Genomic DNA, 20,631 nt, shown 5'->3' on the forward strand with positions numbered 1-20,631 from the left:
TCCTATCACTACCTGAGAGCCTGAGCAGTCCCTCCCCAGCCTTCTTGTAGCCCCCTTCAGATACTGGAAGGCCACAATGAGGTCACCTGGGAGCCTTCTCTTCTCCAGACTGAACAGCCCCAACTCTTTCATGTGCTCAGTTTTTGTTACTGATGAACTCCAATGGAGTCACCATCACTGCAAGTGTACAAAAAGGGTTGGATGTAGCACTTGAAGCCATGGTGTAGTTAGTCATGAGGTGTTGGGTGAAAGGTTTGACTTGATCTCTAAGGTTTTCTCCAACCTTATTGATTCTATGATTCATTTTGGTAAGAGTCATTGGCGACTACTTACTGCTGTGCTCCTTAGGCAACCAGCACCAGAACAAGAGGACACAGTCTCAAGCTGTGCCAGGGGAGATTTAGGCTGGGGGTTAGGATGAAGTTCCTCATAGAAAGAGAGATTTGCCATTGGAATGTGCTGCCCAGGGAGGTGGTGGAGTCACCATCACTGGAGGTGTTGAGGAAGAGATTTGATGGGGTGCTTGGTGCCATGGTTTAGTTGATCAGATGGTGTTGGGTGATAGGTTGGACTCGATGATCTCAAAGGTCTTTCCAACCTGGTCTATTCTATTCCATTCTCCTCTTTCAAGCCAGGGAGACAAATTAATTTATCCTTTCACAGTGAGGACAGTGGTGGCCCAAACAGAGTCATTGGTTTGAACCCAGGTGCCTTTGTGCAGGGTTACTTTCTTCTGACTGTCCAAAGTATTGAATGTTTTTGCCTTCAGTGTGTTAAGGTGATCCATCTCAAATGGACAAGGCACACAATTTTAAGTGTTACTATATATAATGAGCACTTACAGAATCATTAAATCATTGTCTTATTTTACAGAAGGAAGGATCCATCATGTCAGCCCTAAACTGGAAGCCCTTTATCTATGGAGGTTTAGCATCAATCACTGCAGAATGTGGTAAGCTTCCCCCTTTAACTGTTTACATGACTTCATATGCTTTGATAATCCCTTTTAAAACAAGGTTGGTTCCATGCTGTCAGTGCCAAAAGTATATGGTGGCCTAGAGCACAGGAGTTCTTCTGTAATGCTGTCTGAAGAGTTTCTCAGAACTTGTTTACAGTGTATAGGAAAGATGTTGAGTTGCTGGAAGGTGTTCAGAGAAGGGCAACAAAGCTGGGGAGGGGTTTGGAGCACAGCCCTGTGAGGAGAGGCTGAGGGAGCTGGGGTTGCTTAGCCTGGAGAAGAGGAGGCTCAGAGGAGACCTTCGTGCTGTCTACAACTCCCTGAAGGGAGGTTGTAGCCAGGTGGGGGTTGGTCTCTTCTCCCAGGCAAGCAGCACCAGAACAAGAGGACACAGTCTCAAGCTGTGCCAGAGGAGGTTGAGGCTGGATGTTAGGAAGAAGATCTTGACAGAAAGAGTGATTGGCCATTGGGAATGTGCTGCCCAGGGAGGTGTTGAAGTCACCAACTGTGGAGGTGTTCAAGAGGGGATTGGATGTGGCACTTGAAGCCATGGCTTAGTTAGTCATGAGGTTTTGGGTGACAGGTTCGATTCCATGATCTCTGAGGTCTTTTCCAACCTTATTGATTCCATGATTCTATTCTATGGATGAGGCACTTGGTGCCAGGGTTTAGTTGATCAGATGTTGTTGGGGGATAGGTTGGACTCGATGATCTCAAAGGTCTTTTTCAACCTGGTTAATTCTATTCTAGTTCTTCTCTTTACTTTAGGGAAGTATTTGACTGATCTTCTCTGGTTTGTCTTCAAGGTACTTTCCCCATTGATCTGACCAAAACACGCCTGCAGGTTCAAGGTCAAGTTAATGATGCCAAGTACAAAGAGATCCGGTACCGGGGGATGGTGCATGCACTGGTCAGAATATGCAGAGAAGAAGGATTGAAAGCCTTATACTCTGGGTAAAGCTAATTGACTTGCAGTAACAATTCATGAACAGTATGTTGATAAATCTGTCACAGTATCACCAAGGTTGGAAGAGACCTCAAAGATCATCAAGTCCAACCTGTCACCACAGACCTCAGGACTAAACCAGGGCACCACGTGTGAGAATTCTTGTGTTTCAGATTTACAGGGTTAGCCTCAATTCATCTGGAAGTTGAAAGCCCAAGCTTTGATGGCTTCAGTCTTTGCAGTCTGCAATAGCAATTAATGTCTGAAAAAAGCCCCACCTACCTTGAAAACAAAACATTTAAGCAAAGAGATGAGCCAACAGTGTGCCCAGGTGGCCAAGAAGGCCAATGGTATCCTGGCCTGCATCAGGAGCAGGGAGGTCATTGTGCCCCTGGACTCGGCACTGGTTAGGCCACACCTTGAGTCCTGTGTCCAGTTCTGGGCCCCTCAGTTTAGGAAAGAGGTTGAGTTGCTGGAAGGTGTCCAGAGAAGGGCAGCAAAGCTGGGGAGGGGTTTGGAGCACAGCCCTGTGAGGAGAGGCTGAGGGAGCTGGGGTTGCTTAGCCTGGAGGAGGCTCAGGGGAGACCTTGCTGTGTACAACTCCCTGAAGGGAGGTTGTAGCCATGTGGGGGTTGGTCTCTTCTCCCAGCCAACCAGCACCAGAACAAGAGGACACAGTCTCAAGCTGTGCCAGGGGAGGTTTAGGCTCGAGGTGAGGAAGAAAGGCTTCCCAGAAAGAGATTGGCCATTGGAATGTGCTGCCCAAGGAGGTGGTGGAGTCACCATCCCTGGAGGTGTTTAGGAAGAGCCTGGATGGGGTGCTTGGTGCCGTGGTTTAGTTGATTAGATGGTGTTGGGTGATAGGTTGGACTTGATGATATCAAAGGTGTTTTCCAACTTGGTTAACTCTATTCTATTCTAATCAGTCCTTTGCAACTTTGAGCACAAATATTATGACTGTGTGTTTTCACAGGATTGCTCCTGCGATGCTCCGTCAAGCTTCCTATGGAACAATAAAAATAGGCACTTACCAGAGCTTAAAAAGAATGTTTGTTGAGCACCCAGAAGGTGAGTGTTGTGGGGTTTTTAAACTTAATTGAGGACTCTTTTGCTTGAAGATGGTTGTTTCCATTTGAATCATTGAATCAATAAGGTTGGAAAAGACCTCAGAGATCTTCTTGTCCAACCTATCACCCAGCACCATCTAATCAACTCAAACATGGCACCAAGTGCCTCATCCAGTCTCTCCCTAAACACTTCCAGTGATGGTGACTCCACCACCTCCCTGGGCAGCACATTCCAATGGCCAATCACTCTTCCTGGGAAGAATTTCTTCCTAACATCCAGCCCAAACCTCCCCTGGTGCAGCTTGAGACTGTGTCCTCTTGTTCTGGTGCTGCTTGCCTGGGAGAAGAGACCAACCCCCACCTGGCTACAACCTCCCTTCAGGGAGTTGGTGAGAGCAGTGAGGTGTCCCCTGAGCCTCTTCTTCTCCAGGCTAACCAATCCCAGCTCCCTCAGCCTCTCCTCACAGTGCTGTGCTCGAGGCCTCTCCCCAGCCTTGTTGCCCTTCTCTGGACATGCTCAAGTGTCTCAATGCCCTTCCCAAACTGAGGGTCCCAGAACTGGACACAGGACTCAAGGTGTTGCCTAACCAGTGCAAAGTACAGGGGCAAAATGACTTCCCTGCTCCTGCTGGCCACACTATTCCTGATGCAGGCCAGGATTTGGTATCTTACTGCAGTGATTTGAAGAAGTCTATTGAGAAGACATTCGCTGTACCAATTACAGCTAAGTGAGTCAGCAAGGGAAACTTGTCAGAGCAGTTTTTATAGCTTCTGTAATTGTCACTCTCTCTGGTTAAAGGAGGGGTTGCATCATCATTAGGAGGAAGTTCTTCATGGAGTGATTGGCCATTGGAATGTGCTGCCCAGGGAGGTGGTGGAGTCACCATCCCTGGAGGTGTTTAGGAAGAGACTGGATGGGGTGCTTGGTGCCATGGTTTAGTTGATTAGATGGTGTTGGGTGATAGGTTGGACTTGATCTCAAAGGTCTTTTCCAACCTGGTTCATTCTATTCTATCCTGTTGTTACACATTTCAAGCTTTGTACACCTGCAGCTAAACTCTCTCTTTCATGGAGCAGATGAGACTCTGATGGTAAATGTGCTCTGTGGCATTCTTTCGGGAGTCATCTCTTCATCTATTGCCAACCCGACAGATGTCTTGAAGGTAATTGTGCTACGTAGCTTGTCCCTAGTTTTTGCCCTTGATTACATGGGGAATCTCCTGAGCAGTATAGCATTTGTTGGATTGTAACCTTATCTCATCTCAGCTGTTAAAAATCTGTGTCATCTGAACCTTGGGACTTCCTTCTAGTCCCTGCTAATTATTTGGAAGGACCAGGAAACTGGTGGCTGGGGAGGTAGAACTTTCTCTGGGGTTGGGGAGGGAATAACTTGACTCACTTTTATGCTATAGTGCTTGTGTGGAAGCCACACTATGTATTTTATCCATGCTTTTTAGTAATACAGTATCACAGTATAACCAAGGTTGGAAGAGACCCCAAGGATCATCAAGTCCAACCTGTTATATATATGCTGTATAACCTGTATATATATACTGTTATATTAGGATGCCTCTAGGGCTAAAAATAGGTGGAGACCAATTCAGAGGCAAGAGTATCAGTGCTACTTCTGCTATATGGTGGCTTAACCCTATAGAATCAATAAGGTTGGAAAAGGCCTCAGAGATCATCAAGTCCAACCTGTCACCCAAGACCTCATGACTACTAAACTATGGCTTCAAGTGCCATGTCCAGTCCCTTTGCAGATACCTCCAGGGATGGTGACTCCACCACTTCCCTGGGCAGCACATTCCAATGGCTAACAACTCTCTCTGTGAAGAACTTTCTCCTTGCCTTGAACCTAAACCTCCCCTGGCACAGCTTGAGACTGTGTCCTCTTGTTCTGGTGCTGCTTGCCTGGGAGAAGAGACCAACCCCTACCTGGCTACAACCTCCCTTCAGGTAGAGAGCAAGGAGGTCTCCCCTGAGCCTCCTCTTCTCCAGGCTAAGCAACCCCAGCTCCCTCAGCCTCTCCTCACAGGGCTGTGCTCCAAACCCCTCCCCAGCTTTGTTGCCCTTCTCTGGACACGTTCAAGAGTCTCAATGACCTTCTTACATTGAGGGGTCCAGAACTGGACACAGTACTCAAGGTAGAGAAGCTTTGCAATCCAGTTTTCATAGAAACAGTGTTCCAGCATGAGCCTTTTAAAATGAACTGCTGACATGATCACCTCTTCAAGAATCTGTTAGCTTAATGACAGTCAGTGATCCATTTTTATCTTCCTTGGAAGTGTTGATGGTATTTAAATTACAAACCTGTAGCATCTGACTTAGAATCAATAAGGTTGGAAAAGACCTCAGAGATCAAGTCCAACCTGTCACCCAACACCTCAGGACTATTAACCATGGCACCAAGTGCCACCTCCAATCCCCTCTTGAACACCTCCAGGGACGGTGACTTCACCACCTCCCCGGGGCAGCGCGTTCCAAGGGCTAACAACTCTCTCTGGGAAGAACTTTCTCCTCAGCTTGACTTAAATGGCTGCCTTTAATGGAAAAAAATCCAGAACACTGTGTTCATATAATACTCCTGGAAAACTTAATCCTTCCCAGGGCTGGTGTGGCTGTGTAGAGGCTTTACAAACAAACCTCTCTTTGAAGTGTGGCTTCCATCGGTTAGTTCCCAAAGTGACGTCGCCGGATTTGTAGTTGATAGTTAGCATGGCAAGCTCCCAAGGCCATTCTAACAAATCCACAGGGTCAAAGATCATTTCTTCTCCCTAGCTGAAACCTTGGTCTTTTGAAGGCTTTATTTTGCCATGTGCCTGTGACCACTGTAAAGGACATCCTGCCGAATCCATCTGTCAGTCTAATCTAAATGGAGCCCTGTACAAGTACAGGAATAGACGTGACTTAATGCAGTTAATAACTGCACCCCCACATGTGCTGGTTCAAAATTAGCAGCTGCCTTTGGATAGCTAAAGGCACTTCAAGAGATTGCATTATAGTTATGGCAACATCACAGTATCACCAAGGTTGGGAGAGACCTCAAAGATGGAGGCCAACTTGTCACCACAGACCTCATGACTAAACCATGGCACCAAGTGCTACGTCCAGTCCCCTCTTGAACACCTCCAGGGACGGTGACTCAACCCCCTCCCTGGGCAGCTCTATCTGAAGGGGGCCTACAAGAAGGCTGGGGAGGGACTTGTCAGGATCTCAGGGAGTGATAGGACTAGGGGGAATGGAATAAAGCTGGAGGTGGGGAGATTGAGGCTGGAGGTGAGGAGGAAGTTCTTCCCCATGAGAGTGGTGAAGCCCTGGAATGGGTTGTCCAGGGAGGTGGTTGGGGCCCCATCCCTGGAGGTGTTCAAGACCAGGCTGGATGAGGCTCTGGCCAGCCTGATGTAGTGTGGGGTGTCCCTGCCCATGGCAGGGGGGTTGGATCCTTGTGGTCCCTTCCAACCCTGACTGATACTATGATACTCTTCATTTCATATCAGCTATTAATTTGTGTTCAAAGAGGAGCTGACTTCACCACTTACTGTATCTTACTGGAGTTTTATTAATGCTTTAAGCTGCTGGTGGTTGTGTGTTTGAAAAGTATTTGCTTCCTAACTGTCTCCTCAAATTAATCTCAGATCAGAATGCAAGCCCAAGGTAGAGTGATTCAAGGAGGAATGATGGGCAACTTCATACAGATCTACCAAAATGAAGGCACTAAAGGCTTATGGAAGGCAAGTTTTTTTCTGTGCTGTATCTTGCACTTGAAGTACACTCTCTTGCTCAGCTGAATTTCATGTGCTTCTGCAATATCCTCAGACAAAACATGGAGAAGTCAGTAGCTGGTATGTCTCTCATTGCTCATGACTGCTTCACTGCTGGCATCTTGGTGCATTTTGATGAAGGGTTACTGCCAGTCTTGAGTCCAAGGATTAGCCACTTTATTAATAGAGGGGAGACAAATGGCTTTAAGGTGGCTGGCTGTAGGACTAATTCAACCTCCCTTTGCAAGACACCTCTCAAACTGTGTGCTCTGCTCATGTACTAAAGACTATTTGGAAGTAAAGCTACTAATGAGCATCACTTGTAGCTCAAATTAGACTAGAACAGAATTAACCAGGTTGGAAAAGACCTTTGAGATCATTGAGTCCAACCTATCACCCAACACCATCTAATCAACTAAACCATGGCACCAAGCACCCCATCCTGTGTCTTCCTGAGCACCTCCAGTGATGGTGACTCCACCACCTCCCTGGGCAGCACATTCCAATGGCCAACAACTCCCTCTGTGAAGAAGTTTCTCCTCACCTCCAGCCTAAACCTCCCCTGGCGCAGCTTGAGACTGTGTCCTCTTGTTCTGGTGCTGATTGCCTGGGAGAAGAGACCTACCCCCACCCAAGCCAAACTCTTCTATGATAATTAGCCTTATTTGAGTTCACCATGTTCTTAGAATAGAATTAACCAGGTTGGAAAAGACCTTGGAGATCGAGTCCAACCTATCACCCAACACCATCTAATCAACTAAACCATGGCACCAAGCACCCCATCCAGTCTCTTCCTAAACCCCTCCAGTGATGGTGACTCTACCACCTCCATGGGCAGCCCATTCTAATGGCTTTGTTACTCTAAAAGCTAGGCACAGAAGTCAGCTTCAAATCTCAGCTCTGTTGTTGTGGTTCTTTGTGGACAGGGAGTCTCACTGACAGCACAGAGAGCTGCCGTCGTTGTTGGAGTGGAGCTGCCGGTGTACGACATGACGAAGAAGCACATCATTCTGTCTGGATTTATGGGAGACACAGTATATACCCACTTCCTGTGAGTTGAGCAAACTGCTTGCATGACTCAGCCGCATGGAGAAGGAATCTGGAAGTTGTCTGTCAGCAATCTAGGTGTGCCCAGGTGGCCGAAAAAGGCCAATGGCATCCTGGCCTGAATCAGGAACAGTGTGGCCAGCAGGAGCAGGGAGGTCATTGTGCCCCTGGATTCAGCACTGGTTAGGCCACACCTTGAGTCTTGTGTCCAGTTCTGGGCCCCTCAGTTTAGGAAAGATGTTGAGTTGCTGGAAGGTGTCCAGAGAAGGGCAACGAGGCTGGGGAGGGGTTTGGAGCACAGCCCTGTGAGGAGAGGCTGAGGGAGCTGGGGTTGCTTAGCCTGGAGAAGGGAAGGCTCAGGGGAGACCTTCTTGCTGTCTCCAACTCCCTGAAGGGAGGTTGTAGCCAGGTTGGGGTTGGTCTCTTCTCCCAGGCAAGCAGCACCAGAACAAGAGGACACAGTCTCAAGCTGCACCAGGGGAGGTTTGGGTTGGGTGTTAGGAAGAAGTTCTTCCCAGGCAGAGTGATTGGCCACTGGAATGTGCTGCCCAGGGAAGTGGTGGAGTCACCCTCACTGGAGGTGTTTAGGAAGAGACTGGATGAGGCACTTGGTGCCATGGTTTAGTTGATCAGATGGTGTTGGGTGATAGGTTGGACTTGATGATCTCAAAGGTCTTTTCCAACCTGGTTAATTCTATTCTGTTCTATACTCCTGATGTGTCTGCACTTTCTTGTGCATCACAAATGACAGCAAGTAGCATGGAAGCTAATTTTATTTAGGGTTTGCATCTAAATTTCTTGTGAATATAGAATTTTATTGAGATGATCTGAATCACTCAGCTTTGCAAATTGAGGCTAAAGGAAAGTTTCAATTGAATATTTGGTGCTATGATCTAGTTGTGAGGTCTGTTGGAACAGGTTGGACTTGATGATCCTTGGGGTCTCTTCCAACCTTAGTTACTGTGATACTGTGATACTGTGATATTTGCTGCTCTCAGAGGCACAAACATCTATTCAAGTGTACAGAAACCTTGTGAGGGCTGTATATCAAATCTTCAAAGTGATCATAGAATCAATAGGTTTGGAAAAGACCTCAGCAATTATCAAGTCCAGTTATCACCCAACACCTCATGAGTAACTAAACCATGGCTCCAGGTGCCACATCCAGTCCCTTTTTGAACACCTCCAGTGATGGTGACTCCACCACCTCCCTGGGCAGCACATTCCAATGGCCAATCTCTTTTTCTGGGAAGAAGTCTCTCCTCACCTCTAGCCTAGACTTTCCCTGGCACAGCTTGAGACTGTGTCCTCTTGTTCTGGTGCTGGTTGCCTGGGAGAAGAGACCAACCCCCACCTGGCTACAACCTCCCTTCAGGTAGTTGTAGACAGCAAGAGGGTTTCCCCTGAGCCTCCTCTTCTCCGGGCTAAGCAACCCCAGCTCCCTCAGCCTCTCCTCACAGGGCTGTGATCAAGGCCTACCCCCCAGCCTCATTGCCCTTCTTTGGACACATTCAAGTGTCTCAATTTCCTTCTTTATATTGAGTGGCCCAGAACTGGACACAAAGCACTGGTTTGGCCACACCTTATGATCCATCCAGAATAGCTTCCCATACCTTATCTGATGTCATTTTTAACTGCAAGCATTAACCTTGTCCTCACTATGTGTTACTGGGAAGGGAGGATTCTTGTGCATCTCTAATGGAATGTGACTCTAATCCATCTCTAATGGAATTTGACTCTTCTTCCACCAGCTCAAGTTTCACCTGTGGGTTAGCTGGAGCCCTTGCATCCAACCCCATTGATGTTGTGAGAACACGCATGATGAATCAGAGAAGCCACCAACATGGAGGACACTCCAACTATAAGGGTACCTTGGATTGCCTGTTACAAGTAAGCTGTTCATGTCCCAACATAAGCAGAAACTGCTGCTGTCAAGCAATAGTTTTGGTGTAGAACTTGAAGTTGGTTTAAGCTTCTTTAGTAATTAAGTCATTGTTTTGGCTGCTTTTCTTCCATCCCTCCATTGGATGGCATTTTACACAGAGAATAGTGTGTGAGAAGGTTTTCAGTGTCCAAACAGAGTGAGCAATCCAGTCTAACAGTCCAGGTCACAATGTCCAGAGCCATTTGTGAAATCAAATGCAATGTGGACCAATCTGAGATAAGCATTAAGTGACCTGGACTCCATCTTTACCTGCCAGGTAATGCTGCAGGCATTACTCATCTTGCTTTGATCTAGGGAAATGTTTCTTTGCCTCATTTCCCTGCCTCATCATGCTGCATTTGAAACATGGTTACAGCACCAAGCAATCTCCTTCAGTGGTATAGAAGGTTAGCTGAGATGCTCTTCATAGAATCAATAAGGTTGGAAAAGACCTCAGAGATCATCCAGTCCAACCTGTCACCCAACACCTCAGGACTAACTAAGCCATGGCTTCAAGTGCCACATCCAATCCCCTTTTGAACAAGGGACAGGGACTCCACCACCTCCCTGGGCAGCACATTCCAATGGTCCTCAACCCTCTCTGTGAGGAACTTTCTCCTCACCACATTTAACACTAAAAGAATTGTTGTGTGTTCTTGCTATGTTTGTGGGTTGTTTTGTTTGTTTGTTTCCAGACATGGAAGAATGAAGGCTTCATTGCTCTTTATAAAGGATTTTGGCCCAACTGGTTAAGGCTTGGTCCTTGGAATATCATTGTATCCTTTTCAAAGGTGTGCAAACCTCCTAAGCTAGCTGTAGAACAGCACATTGATACTATCATGGAGTGCTCAGTCTAGGAGGTGTCATGTCAGCACAAGTATTCCCTTGTTTATGGATGGAAAGCTGTGTAGCTGACCATTTTTTGCACTCACCTGCTGCTGGTGGAAGTGAATTTGTGGTGCTCTCAGTGAATGTTGGAATGTGATCTTGAGAAACACTGGTTTTCCAATGCCATACTTGTCCATCTGCTGAGTTTGGAGCCTAGTGTGAAATACAATTGGCCAGCTGAGTTAGGAATGGGGGTTATGTCTAGAACTGGGGGACATGTTGGCAGTGAGCAAGGAAATGTTGTTGTATTTATCTTAGTCTCACACAACTGGGTGTTTGGTTCCAGAGCCAGCTGATTGGAACCCTGGGGAGTGGCTTGGCAGTAACATTTGTGGGTTTGCCATGAGCAAACCTACTCCAGTGCATCAAAGCTGCATCAAAGTAAAGTCTGAGGGGGTTTGGAGTGGTTTTACTGCTCTCTACTGCTCTCTACTGCTCTCTACTGCTCTCTACTGCTCTCTACTGCTCTCTACTGCTCTCTACTGCTCTCTACTGCTCTCTACTGCTCTCTACTGCTCTCTACTGCTCTCTACTGCTCTCTACTGCTCTCTACTGCTCTCTACTGCTCTCTACTGCTCTCTACTGCTCTCTACTGCTCTCTACTGCTCTCTACTGCTCTCTACTGCTCTCTACTGCTCTCTACTGCTCTCTACTGCTCTCTACTGCTCTCTACTGCTCTCTACTGCTCTCTACTGCTCTCTACTGCTCTCTACTGCTCTCTACTGCTCTCTACTGCTCTCTACTGCTCTCTACTGCTCTCTACTGCTCTCTACTGCTCTCTACTGCTCTCTACTGCTCTCTACTGCTCTCTACTGCTCTCTACTGCTCTCTACTGCTCTCTACTGCTCTCTACTGCTCTCTACTGCTCTCTACTGCTCTCTACTGCTCTCTACTGCTCTCCACTGCTCTCCACTGCTCTCCACTGCTCTCCACTGCTCTCCACTGCTCTCCACTGCTCTCCACTGCTCTCCACTGCTCTCCACTGCTCTCCACTGCTCTCCACTGCTCTCCACATGCTGAGGAGCAGGGATGGGAAAGCAGTTGGCTTCACCAGCCTTCACGCTTTTCATGTATGGGAGTGCCCTGAAATAATGGTTCTGCATAACAAAAATGGTCAACCAGCACTGTTAGAAGGAGAGCACCAAGAGAAGAGCAAAGTTTCACATACATGCTGCTGTTCTTCAGTAGTGAAGTGACCATTTTCTACTACATGAAGAGGAAACTCTTTTCCTTAATCAGCCCTTCCAGTTCTTTCTGACATATGAACAGCTGAAGAAATTAGACTTGTGACAGGCTGAGCTCTGTGCTGAATTCTGTTCATGTACTGTGAGTTTAGAGCAACCTCTTAAGTTATCCTGAGTGCCTGCTCTTTATTGCCTGAGGTACTGACCAAAGGAAGAGGTGATTACAAGGCCCTTGTGAATGAGAACAGCCTGGAAGTGACTTCTGGGCTAACTGGCTGCTGTGGCAGTGGCTTGCTGGTGTGATTCCGTGGATGATGTGCACTGTTTCCTGGCCTGAACCAAATGAGGTGGAATACCTTCAGTCAACTTTAAGTGTTGTTAATGTGAAGATGGGTAATGCAATGTTGTTGAGGCTTAGATGCACAGTGTAAGAGACAAAGAACAATCTTTCTCTAGAGGAAGATAGGTGGTACCAAGGAGCTGGGCTTCTCTTGGTTTCAGAAGTGTGCAATTGGACTGCACTAGCTTAGAGTTCCTCCTTACCTGGAAGTCACCAGGAGGCATCTATGCAAGCTTTCAATTCAGCAAAACAACCTTCTGCAACACAAAATCTGCTCCTGGCTTTGGAGCTTTCCTGTGTTCTGAGCCCTCAGATGCCTGCATGCAGAACTTGCTGGGAGTTATCCAGCTTCATTTGCAAGTGTGGCTGCTGCACTTGTCAGCTTTGCATATCTCCAGGAAAGGGGGGGCTGTCCCCCACACATCCCTGATGTATCATTCAGCATGAGTGGTTCATCAGCATATTCATGTGCCCAAACAAGCCCATGCTCATCTGCCTATCTTGCAGAGAAACTTGACATTCTTCTTCTGTTGCTGGGAAGAGCTACTTGTAATGGCTGCTGGCTGTTGTGTTATGCAAGTTTCAGGCTGAGCAGTTGAGGCTGTGTGGTGTAGGTGTCTGTGTGAAAAGAACCAAACCCTTCCACAGGTACCTGTACTATGAAGGCTGCTTTTCTTGTTCTCAAAGGCACTCACACCAAAAACTACTGAGCACTTTCGTACAGCAAGCAGGCCCAGGTTGTCATTACACACCAGTCAGAACAACTATGAGCTCAAATGTTACCCTTGCTTGGCTTAAATGTGTATCAAAACCTCAAGGCCATTACTAACTACACAATTATGCCAAAGTTCTTACAAATGCTGCTGCTGTTCAATACCAGGAAAGGAGCCCTGTGAGATGCAAGTCATACAGGGGTCCTTCAGTGCTCAAAGCAGGATGCATAGCTTCACCATTCTTGTGGCATTGTGTTGGTCTCTTAACCATTTTTGTTCAGTCCTTAGAATAGAATTAACCAGGTTGGAAAAGACCTTTGAGATCATTGTGTCCAACCTATCACCCAACACCATCTAATCAACCAAACCATGGCACCAAGTGCCCCATCCAGTCTCTACTTAAACACTTCCAGTGTTGGTGGGGATGGTAGGTTGAAGATGTTGTGGCTCAGTTGGTAGCACATAAGACCCTTAATGGGAAGCTTGTGAGTTCAAGCCTGCAGTGGGCCCTAGTGTCCTCCCTACTCCAGTCATGGGGTCTGTGGTGACAGGTTGGACTCGATGATCTTTGAGGTCTCTTCCAACCTTGGTGATACTGAATACTGAATGTAACTCCACCACCTCCCTGGGCAGCACATTCCAATGGCCAATCACTCTTTCTGGGAAGAATTTCTTCCTCACCTCCAGCCTAAACCTCCTCTGGTGCAGCTTGAGACTGTGTCCTCTTGTTCTGGTTGCCTGGGAGAGGAGACCAACCCCCACCTGCCTACAACCTCCCTTCAGGTAGTAGCAGACAGCAAGAAGGTCTCCCCTGAGCCTCCTCTTCTGCAGGCTAAGCAACCCCAGCTGCCTCAGCCTCATTCCACTTAAATTTCATAGAGATGAAGTGACTGATTTTGAGCTCACAAATGGCTTTTTAAATGCACAAGGCACTTTCTTTCCTAAGGGACAATGGTTTTTATACCCATATCTATATCTGGGTTATGCTTCTGTGCAGTGTTGTGTTTTTTTCCTTACAGCAGTTTCTGTGCTTTGATAGAACTATTTGTAAGTGGGGTGGGGTTTTTTTTGTACACTACACAAAGGAAGTGTGTGCTTTAAATATGTGAACTGAGTAAAAGTTTTGAAACCATTATGTAATGCCTCTGAACTGCTTTTGATGTGGAAGCTTGAGAGGGGAGGTGGGTGGGCATTCAAATGCTTCAAGGTGATTAACAGAGGGAAAACTGTTGCTGGCATTGAACTGGATTGTGTTACTGGTTACTTAGCCAAGCCAGGCTAAAGTTGCTGTAGTTAAGTTTATGCCCCTGTAATTTATTGGCTGAATAAGATGAATTAACCATGTCTTAGAATAGAATTAACCAGGGTGGAAAAGACCTTCGAGATCGAGTCCAACCTATCACCCAACACCAGCTAATCAACTAAACCATGGCACCAAGCACCCCATCCAGTCTCTTCCTAAACACCTCCAGGGATGGGGACTCCACCACCTCCCTGGGCAGCACCTTCCAATGGCCAATCTCTCTTTCTGGGAAGAATTTCTTCCTAACATCCAGCCTAAACCTCCCCTAGCACAGCTTGGGACTGTGTCCTCTTGTTCTGGTGCTGCTTGCCTGGGAGAAGAGACCAACCCCCACCTGGCTACAACCTCCCTTCAGGGAGTTGTAGAGAGCAAGAAGGTCTCCCCTGAGCCTCCTCTTCTCTAGGCTAAGCAACCCCAGCTCTCTCCTCAGGAGTCTCAGTCCTTCTTAAACTGAGGGGCCCAGAACTGGACACAGGACTCAAGGTGTGGCCCTGACCAGTGCTGAGTCCAGGGGCACAATGACTTCCCTGCTCCTGCTGGCCACACTATTTCTGATCCAGGCCAGGATGCCATTGGCCTTCTTGGCCACCTGGGCACACTGTTGCCTCATGTTCAGCCTACTATCCACCAGTAGCTCCAGGTCCCTTTCTTCCTGGCTGCTTTCCAGCCACTCTGACCCCAGCCTGTAGCACTGCATGGGGTTGCTGTGGCCAAAGTGCAGAAGCCAGCACTTAGTTGTGTTCAATCTCATGCCCTTGGACTCTGCCCATCTGTCCAGCCTGGCAAGGCCTCTCTGCAGAGGTCTCCTACCCTCTAACAGATCAATACCTGTCCCCAGCTTGGTGTAATCTGCAAATTTACTGATGATGGACTCAATCCCCTCCTCCAGATCATCAATAAAGATATTGAACAGGATGAGGCCCAGCACTGATCCCTGGGGCACACCACTAGTGCCTGGCTGCCAGCTGGCTGTGGCACCATTCACCACCACTCTCTGGGCTCAGCCTCCAGCCAGTTCCTAACCCAGCTCAGAGTGCTGCTGTCCAAGCCAGGGGCTGACAGCTTGGCCAGGAGTTTGCTGTGGGGGATGGTGTCAAAGGCCTTGCTGGAGTCCAGGCAGATTACATCCACAGCCTGCCCCACACCCACCAGGCAGTCACCTGCTCATAGAAGGAGATCAGGTTGGTCAGGCAGGACCTGCCCTTCCTAAACCCATGCTGGCTGGGCCTGATCCCTTGGCCATCCTCTAAGTGCTGTGTGATTGCACTCAAGATGCCCTGTTCCATAATCTTGCCCTGCACTGAGGTCAGGCTGACAGGCCTGGAATTCCCTGGCTCATCCAACCGGCCCTTCTTGTGGATGGGCATCACGTTGGCAGCTTCCAGTCCTCTGGGATGTCTCCAGTGAGCCAGGTCTGCTGAAAAATGATGGAGAGCAGCTTGGCCAGCTCCTCTGCCAGCTCTCTCAGCACCCTAGGATGGATCCCAACCGGTCCCATGGACTTGTGGGCATCTAAGGGGCTGAGCAGGTCTCTAACTACTTCTTCCTGGATTCCAGGGGAACTATACTGCTGGAATGCAGCATTTCATTCTTTGGCATATCTTAAACTATGAGGCCATTTCATACTCTATGAGAGCTGGTCTGGAATGGCTCAATCAGCTCTGTGTAGCAGTGGAATGCTGATGACACTTGCAATCAGTGGGCTTCTGGAGTTCATATGTGGTAGCACAAAGCTGACAGATGCAGCTCTGAGGGGGTTGATGAATCTGCCAGTCTGGAGTAAGGGGAATGTGCTGCCCCAGAAGGACTCATGGACAAGATGGACTGTAAAATCAACTGCTAGAGACAAAAGACATCAAAACAGTGGAATGGAAGGTCAGGGTCTGGGCTGCAGTGAACACTCAGAGCTGTTTTCAAGCTCCTTCGTTCAGAAATGCCTCAACTGAGATACAGTTCAATGTGGAATGACAACAGCTAGGTGTGCAAAGCTGAACAGCAAAACAAAGATAATAAAGAGTATTTTGGAAGTTCAAGAATGATCCTCTGCAGCAGGCTCTGAGCCATGGTGGCAAAAGGCAGCTGTGCTCAAGGGGTGATGCTGCAGAGAAAGGAAAACCAGTGCAGAAGTGAGGAAGTTAGATGGTGATGTGAAATAGAATAGAATGAAGCAGGCTGGAAAAGACCTTCCAGATCATCCAGTCCAACCTATCACCCAACACCATCTGATCAACTAAACCATGGCACCAAGTGCCTCATCCAGGCTCTTCCTAAACACCTCCAGGGATGGTGACTCCACCACCTCCCTGGGCAGCACATCCCAATGGCCAATCTCTCTTGCTGGGAAGTATTTCTTCCTGACATCCAGCCTAAACCTCCCCTGGTGCAGCTTGAGACTGTGTCCTCTTGTTCTGGTGCTGGTTGCCTGGGAGAAGAGACCAACCCCCACCTGGCTACAACCTCCCTTCAGGGAGTTGTAGACAGCAATGAGGTCTCCCCTGAGCCTCCTCTTCTCCAGGCTAAGCAACCCCAGAAATGACACACACTGTCACCATGGAGGGCTGCTTCTCACCGGTTGTCAGGGCTGCCCTGGCCCTTGGGGGAGAACCAAAGGGTTAATAGAAAAAGGAGTGATGGGTGCCTGGCCCAGCCTGCTTCAGAGGTAAGTGCTCACCAAGGGGTAGGTGGGGAGACAGGAGCCTTTTCCAGGGGCAGGCACTGGTTTCACAGTGCACAACAGTTTGCTGTCTACAACTCCCTGAAGGGAGGTTGCAGCCAGGTTGGGGTTGGTCTCTTTTCCCAGGCAACCAGCACCAGAACAAGAGGACACAGTCTCAAGCTGTGCCAGGGGAGGTTTAGGCTGGATGTTAGGAAGAAATTCTTCCCAGCAAGAGAGATTTGCCATTGGAATGTGCTGCCCAGGGAGGTGGTGGAGTCACCATCCCTGGAGGTGTTTAGGAAGTGACTGGATGAGGCACTTGGTGCCATGGTTTAGTTGATTAGATGGTGTTGGGTGATAGGTTGGACTCGATGATCTCAAAGGTCTTTTCCAACCTGGTTCATTCCATGCCATGCCATGCCATGCCATTCCATTCCATTCCTTCACTCGTCCATTTAAGGAGAACTTTACCTGTCCTCTTAATCTAGATCAAAAGCCCTGCTGCAAGAGCAAATCTTGGTTATAACTCTCAGATGTTTGGATAGAACTCCCTCAACCGACTCCGGGGCAGAGCAATGGGCTCCAGCAGCCTGGCTGGCGGCGGTGGGAGGGTGTCCCGCCGCAAGGTACTCTCATCGGGGATGTCCTGCGGGCTCCCTCTCGGGAGAACACACGCTAGGGAGCGCAGGGACGAGTCAGGTGCCGGCCCTGCTCTTCCTCGGTGCTGCTCGGCGGTGTCCCCCGCGGACCCGCACGGTCACGGACGCCCCGCGAGGGAGCGCGGCGGGGTCGGCTCACGCCGCAGACGCCTCCGCTCCTCCTCGCCGGCAGGGGGCGCCATGGCGTCCGGCCGCCGCTCTGTCGCTCTCTCCCCTCCCTTCCTCCCCTGTCTGACGCACTTCTCCTCGCGCATGACGCTGCTGCCACGCGACGCGGAGCCGGGTGCGCTGTGCGTGCCCCGGAAGCGCCGCCGCGCTCCCCAGCGTCCCGCTCCGCTCCTCGGCCCGGCCCGGCCGCTGCGCTCCACCGCTGCCGCCAGCATGGCGGAGCCGCCGCCTGCGGAGCCAGCGGGCAGGGAGGTGCGGGACCGCCTGAGCCTGTGGGACCGCCGCCCGCAGCCCTCCGCGCCGCTCAGCGACCGCCAGACGGACTCGGTGCTGGAGCTGAAGGCGGCAGCCGAGAACCTACCGGTACCGCCTGAGGTGAGGTGGCAGCGATGCCCGGTTCGGTGGGAGGGAGGGAGGGAGGGAGAGAGGGAGGGAGGAAGAGAGGGCGGGCGGGCGGGCGGGCGGCTCCGCGGTGCCACGTCGCCAGGCGGCCGGGGTTGGTGGTCTGGCTGCTTAAGGCCTGTGGGGCCGCCACTCTCCCCCGGTTTCTTAACGGGGCTCAGCAGCGTTTTGCTTTCTGGTGGGGCTTCGGGCCGGCGGGACCCTGAGCCCGCCGCGCTGCGCCCGCAACCTCTGCCCTAGTCCGTCGCCCGGGTTTGCCTCCCTCGAGAGGGCTCTTCCCTCAGCTTCGCCCAGGCACCCCACGCCGCGGTGCTACCTGCCCGCCCTGCCTTGCTCGGAGGCAGCGCAGTGACAGGCAGAGAGGGACCTGGGGGTACTGGTTGATAGTATGCTGAACATGAGCCTGCAGTGTGCCCAGGCGGCCAAGAGGGCCAATGGCATCCTGGCCTGCATCAGGAAGAGTGTGGCCAGCAGGAGCAGGGAGGTCATTGTGCCCCTGGACTCAGCACTGGTCATGCCACACCTTGAGTCCTGTGTCCAGTTCTGGGCCCCTCAGTTTAGGAAGGATGTTGACTTGCTTGACGTGTCCAGAGAAGGGCAACAAAGATGGTGGGGGGGGCACAAGCCCTATGAGGAGAGACTGAGGGAGCTGGGGTTGCTTAGCCTGGAGAAGAGGAGGCTCAGGGGAGACCTCCTTCCTCTCTACCTGAAGGGAGGTTGTAGCCAGGTGGGTGTTGATCTCTTCTCCGAGGCACCCAGCACCAGAACAAGAGGACACAGTCTCAAGCTGCACCAGGGGAGGTTTAGGCTGGATGTTAGGAAGAAATTCTTCAGAGAGAGTGACTGGCCATTGGAATGTGCTGCCCAGGAAGGTGGTGGAGTCCCCATCACTGGAGGTGTTTAGGGAGAGACTGGATGAGGCACTTGGTGCCATGGTTTAGTTGATTAGATGGTGTTGGATGGTAGGTTGAACTCAATGATCTTGAAGGTCTCTTCTCACCTGGTCTATTCTATTCTATTCTATTCTATTCTATTCTATTCTATTCTATTCTATTCTATTCTATTCTATTCTTCTATTATCTTAAAATCCATGGAGGCTTCTCTTGCTGCTTCCCTCGTCCATCAGTTTGTCCTCTTGACACTGAGAGCTTTATTCACGGAGTTCTGGTCCTCTGCGATCCCGATCCACACCTAGCTTCTGGCAGCAATGTTTCTCCAGGTACCATTTACAGATGGCTCAGCGAGCCATATGAAGCTAGGAATGATCTTTGAGGTCTCTTCCAACCTTAGTGATACTGTGTACAGTGGTAAAAAGCTTCATGACACACTCTTCCACTCAGTTGTTAAACTCTGATAAGGCAGTTACTTAGGACTGCTCCCTTGTCTACCAAAGGAAGGGGAATGAGCTGTTTGCATTCCTTACCTGCACTTCCCATGAGAGGTTTTGTGTTTGAAGAGGATAATAGCACAAGATACAGTGCTATAGAATCAATAAAGTTGGCTCCCTGCAAGCATCTGAAAGGTCAAAATAACAAAGGGGAGAAGGCAAATCAATTCCTTCCTGAAATGCACCTGTTGCATTCAGTGCTTCCTGGTTTCTTGTCTAAGCTGGATGCAACCCTACTAAAGTAAATATTGGCAGGCAGCACTGGTTAGGCCACACCTTGAGTCCTGTGTCCAGTCCTGGGCCTCTCAGTTTAGGAAGGATGCTGAGGTGCTGGAAGGTGTCCAGAGAAGGGCAACAAAGCTGGGGAGGGGTTTGGAGCACAGCCCTGTGAGGAGAGGCTGAGGGAGCTGGGGTTGCTTAGCCTGGAGGAGAGGAGGCTCAGGGGAGACCTTCTTGCTCTCTACAAGTCCGTGAAGGGAGGTTGTAGCCAGGTGGGGGTTGGTCTCTTCTCCCAGGCAACCAGCACCAGAACAAGAAGACACAGTCTCAAGCTGTGCCAGGGGAGCTTTAGGCTGGAGGTGAGGAGAAAGTTCTTCCCAGAAGGAGTGACTGGCCATTGGAATGTGCTGCCCAGGGAGGTGGTGGAGTCACCATCACTGGAGGTGTTCAGGAAGAGACTGGATGGGGTGCTTGGTGCCATGGTTTAATTGATTAGATGGTGTTGGGTGATAGGTTGGGCTTGATGATCTCAAAGCTCTTTTCCAACCTGGTTAATTCTGTTCTGTTCTATAAAGAACAGCTCTGCTGAAGGGGGATTGTCTTCTGCAAAAGCCTTTCTTTTTTTAGCTTGACTTCTTCACTGTAAAGCATTTGAAAGGATATGAACCACTGTCTCCTGAGCAGATTATGGCAGTGTTTAAGTCTTGAATTGTGTCTGAATATGTGACAACAATCTGACAGTTCCTGTGGTACTGTGTTGCCTTGTGGCATGGATATAGAATTTAATGTGGTTTCAGTATGTGTTCTGAATTCTTGCTCTCTTTCTTGTCCATTTTCCTGGGTATAGAGCCAGTTAAATAGGAAGGGAAAGTATAGCTCATCAGTGTGTTGGAATAGAATTGACCAGGCTAGAAATGACCTTCGAGATCATCGAGTCCGATCTATCCCCCAACACCATCTAATCAACTAAACCATGGCACCAAGTGCCTCATCCAGTCTCCTCTTA

The 20,631-nt window shown here is 49.4% G+C and overlaps 2 protein-coding genes across 2 annotated transcripts in view; both read left to right on the plus strand.

Annotated features, from left to right (window-relative positions):
* The first annotated feature begins 877 nt into the window (after positions 1-877).
* SLC25A30 (solute carrier family 25 member 30) lies at positions 878-13,228 on the plus strand. The gene is made up of 9 exons (XM_009907705.2): positions 878-952; positions 1,765-1,912; positions 2,878-2,972; positions 4,049-4,134; positions 6,610-6,705; positions 7,662-7,786; positions 9,534-9,672; positions 10,402-10,482; positions 11,843-13,228. The coding sequence occupies exons 1-9, from the start codon at positions 889-891 to the stop codon at positions 11,882-11,884; spliced, it is 876 nt and encodes a 291-aa protein (XP_009906007.1). The 5' UTR covers positions 878-888; the 3' UTR covers positions 11,885-13,228.
* A 4,583-nt stretch (positions 13,229-17,811) lies between these two features.
* Positions 17,812-20,631, plus strand: part of COG3 (component of oligomeric golgi complex 3) — a 55,792-nt gene continuing 52,972 nt past the window's right edge. The window contains exon 1 of the mRNA XM_054163106.1: positions 17,812-17,992. Within this exon, the coding sequence (XP_054019081.1) occupies positions 17,831-17,992 (162 nt within the window). The 5' untranslated portion in view covers positions 17,812-17,830. The remainder of the gene's footprint in view (positions 17,993-20,631) is intronic.

Source organism: Dryobates pubescens, chromosome 7 (genome assembly GCF_014839835.1).
Source record: "Dryobates pubescens isolate bDryPub1 chromosome 7, bDryPub1.pri, whole genome shotgun sequence".
Taxonomy (NCBI): domain Eukaryota; kingdom Metazoa; phylum Chordata; class Aves; order Piciformes; family Picidae; genus Dryobates; species Dryobates pubescens.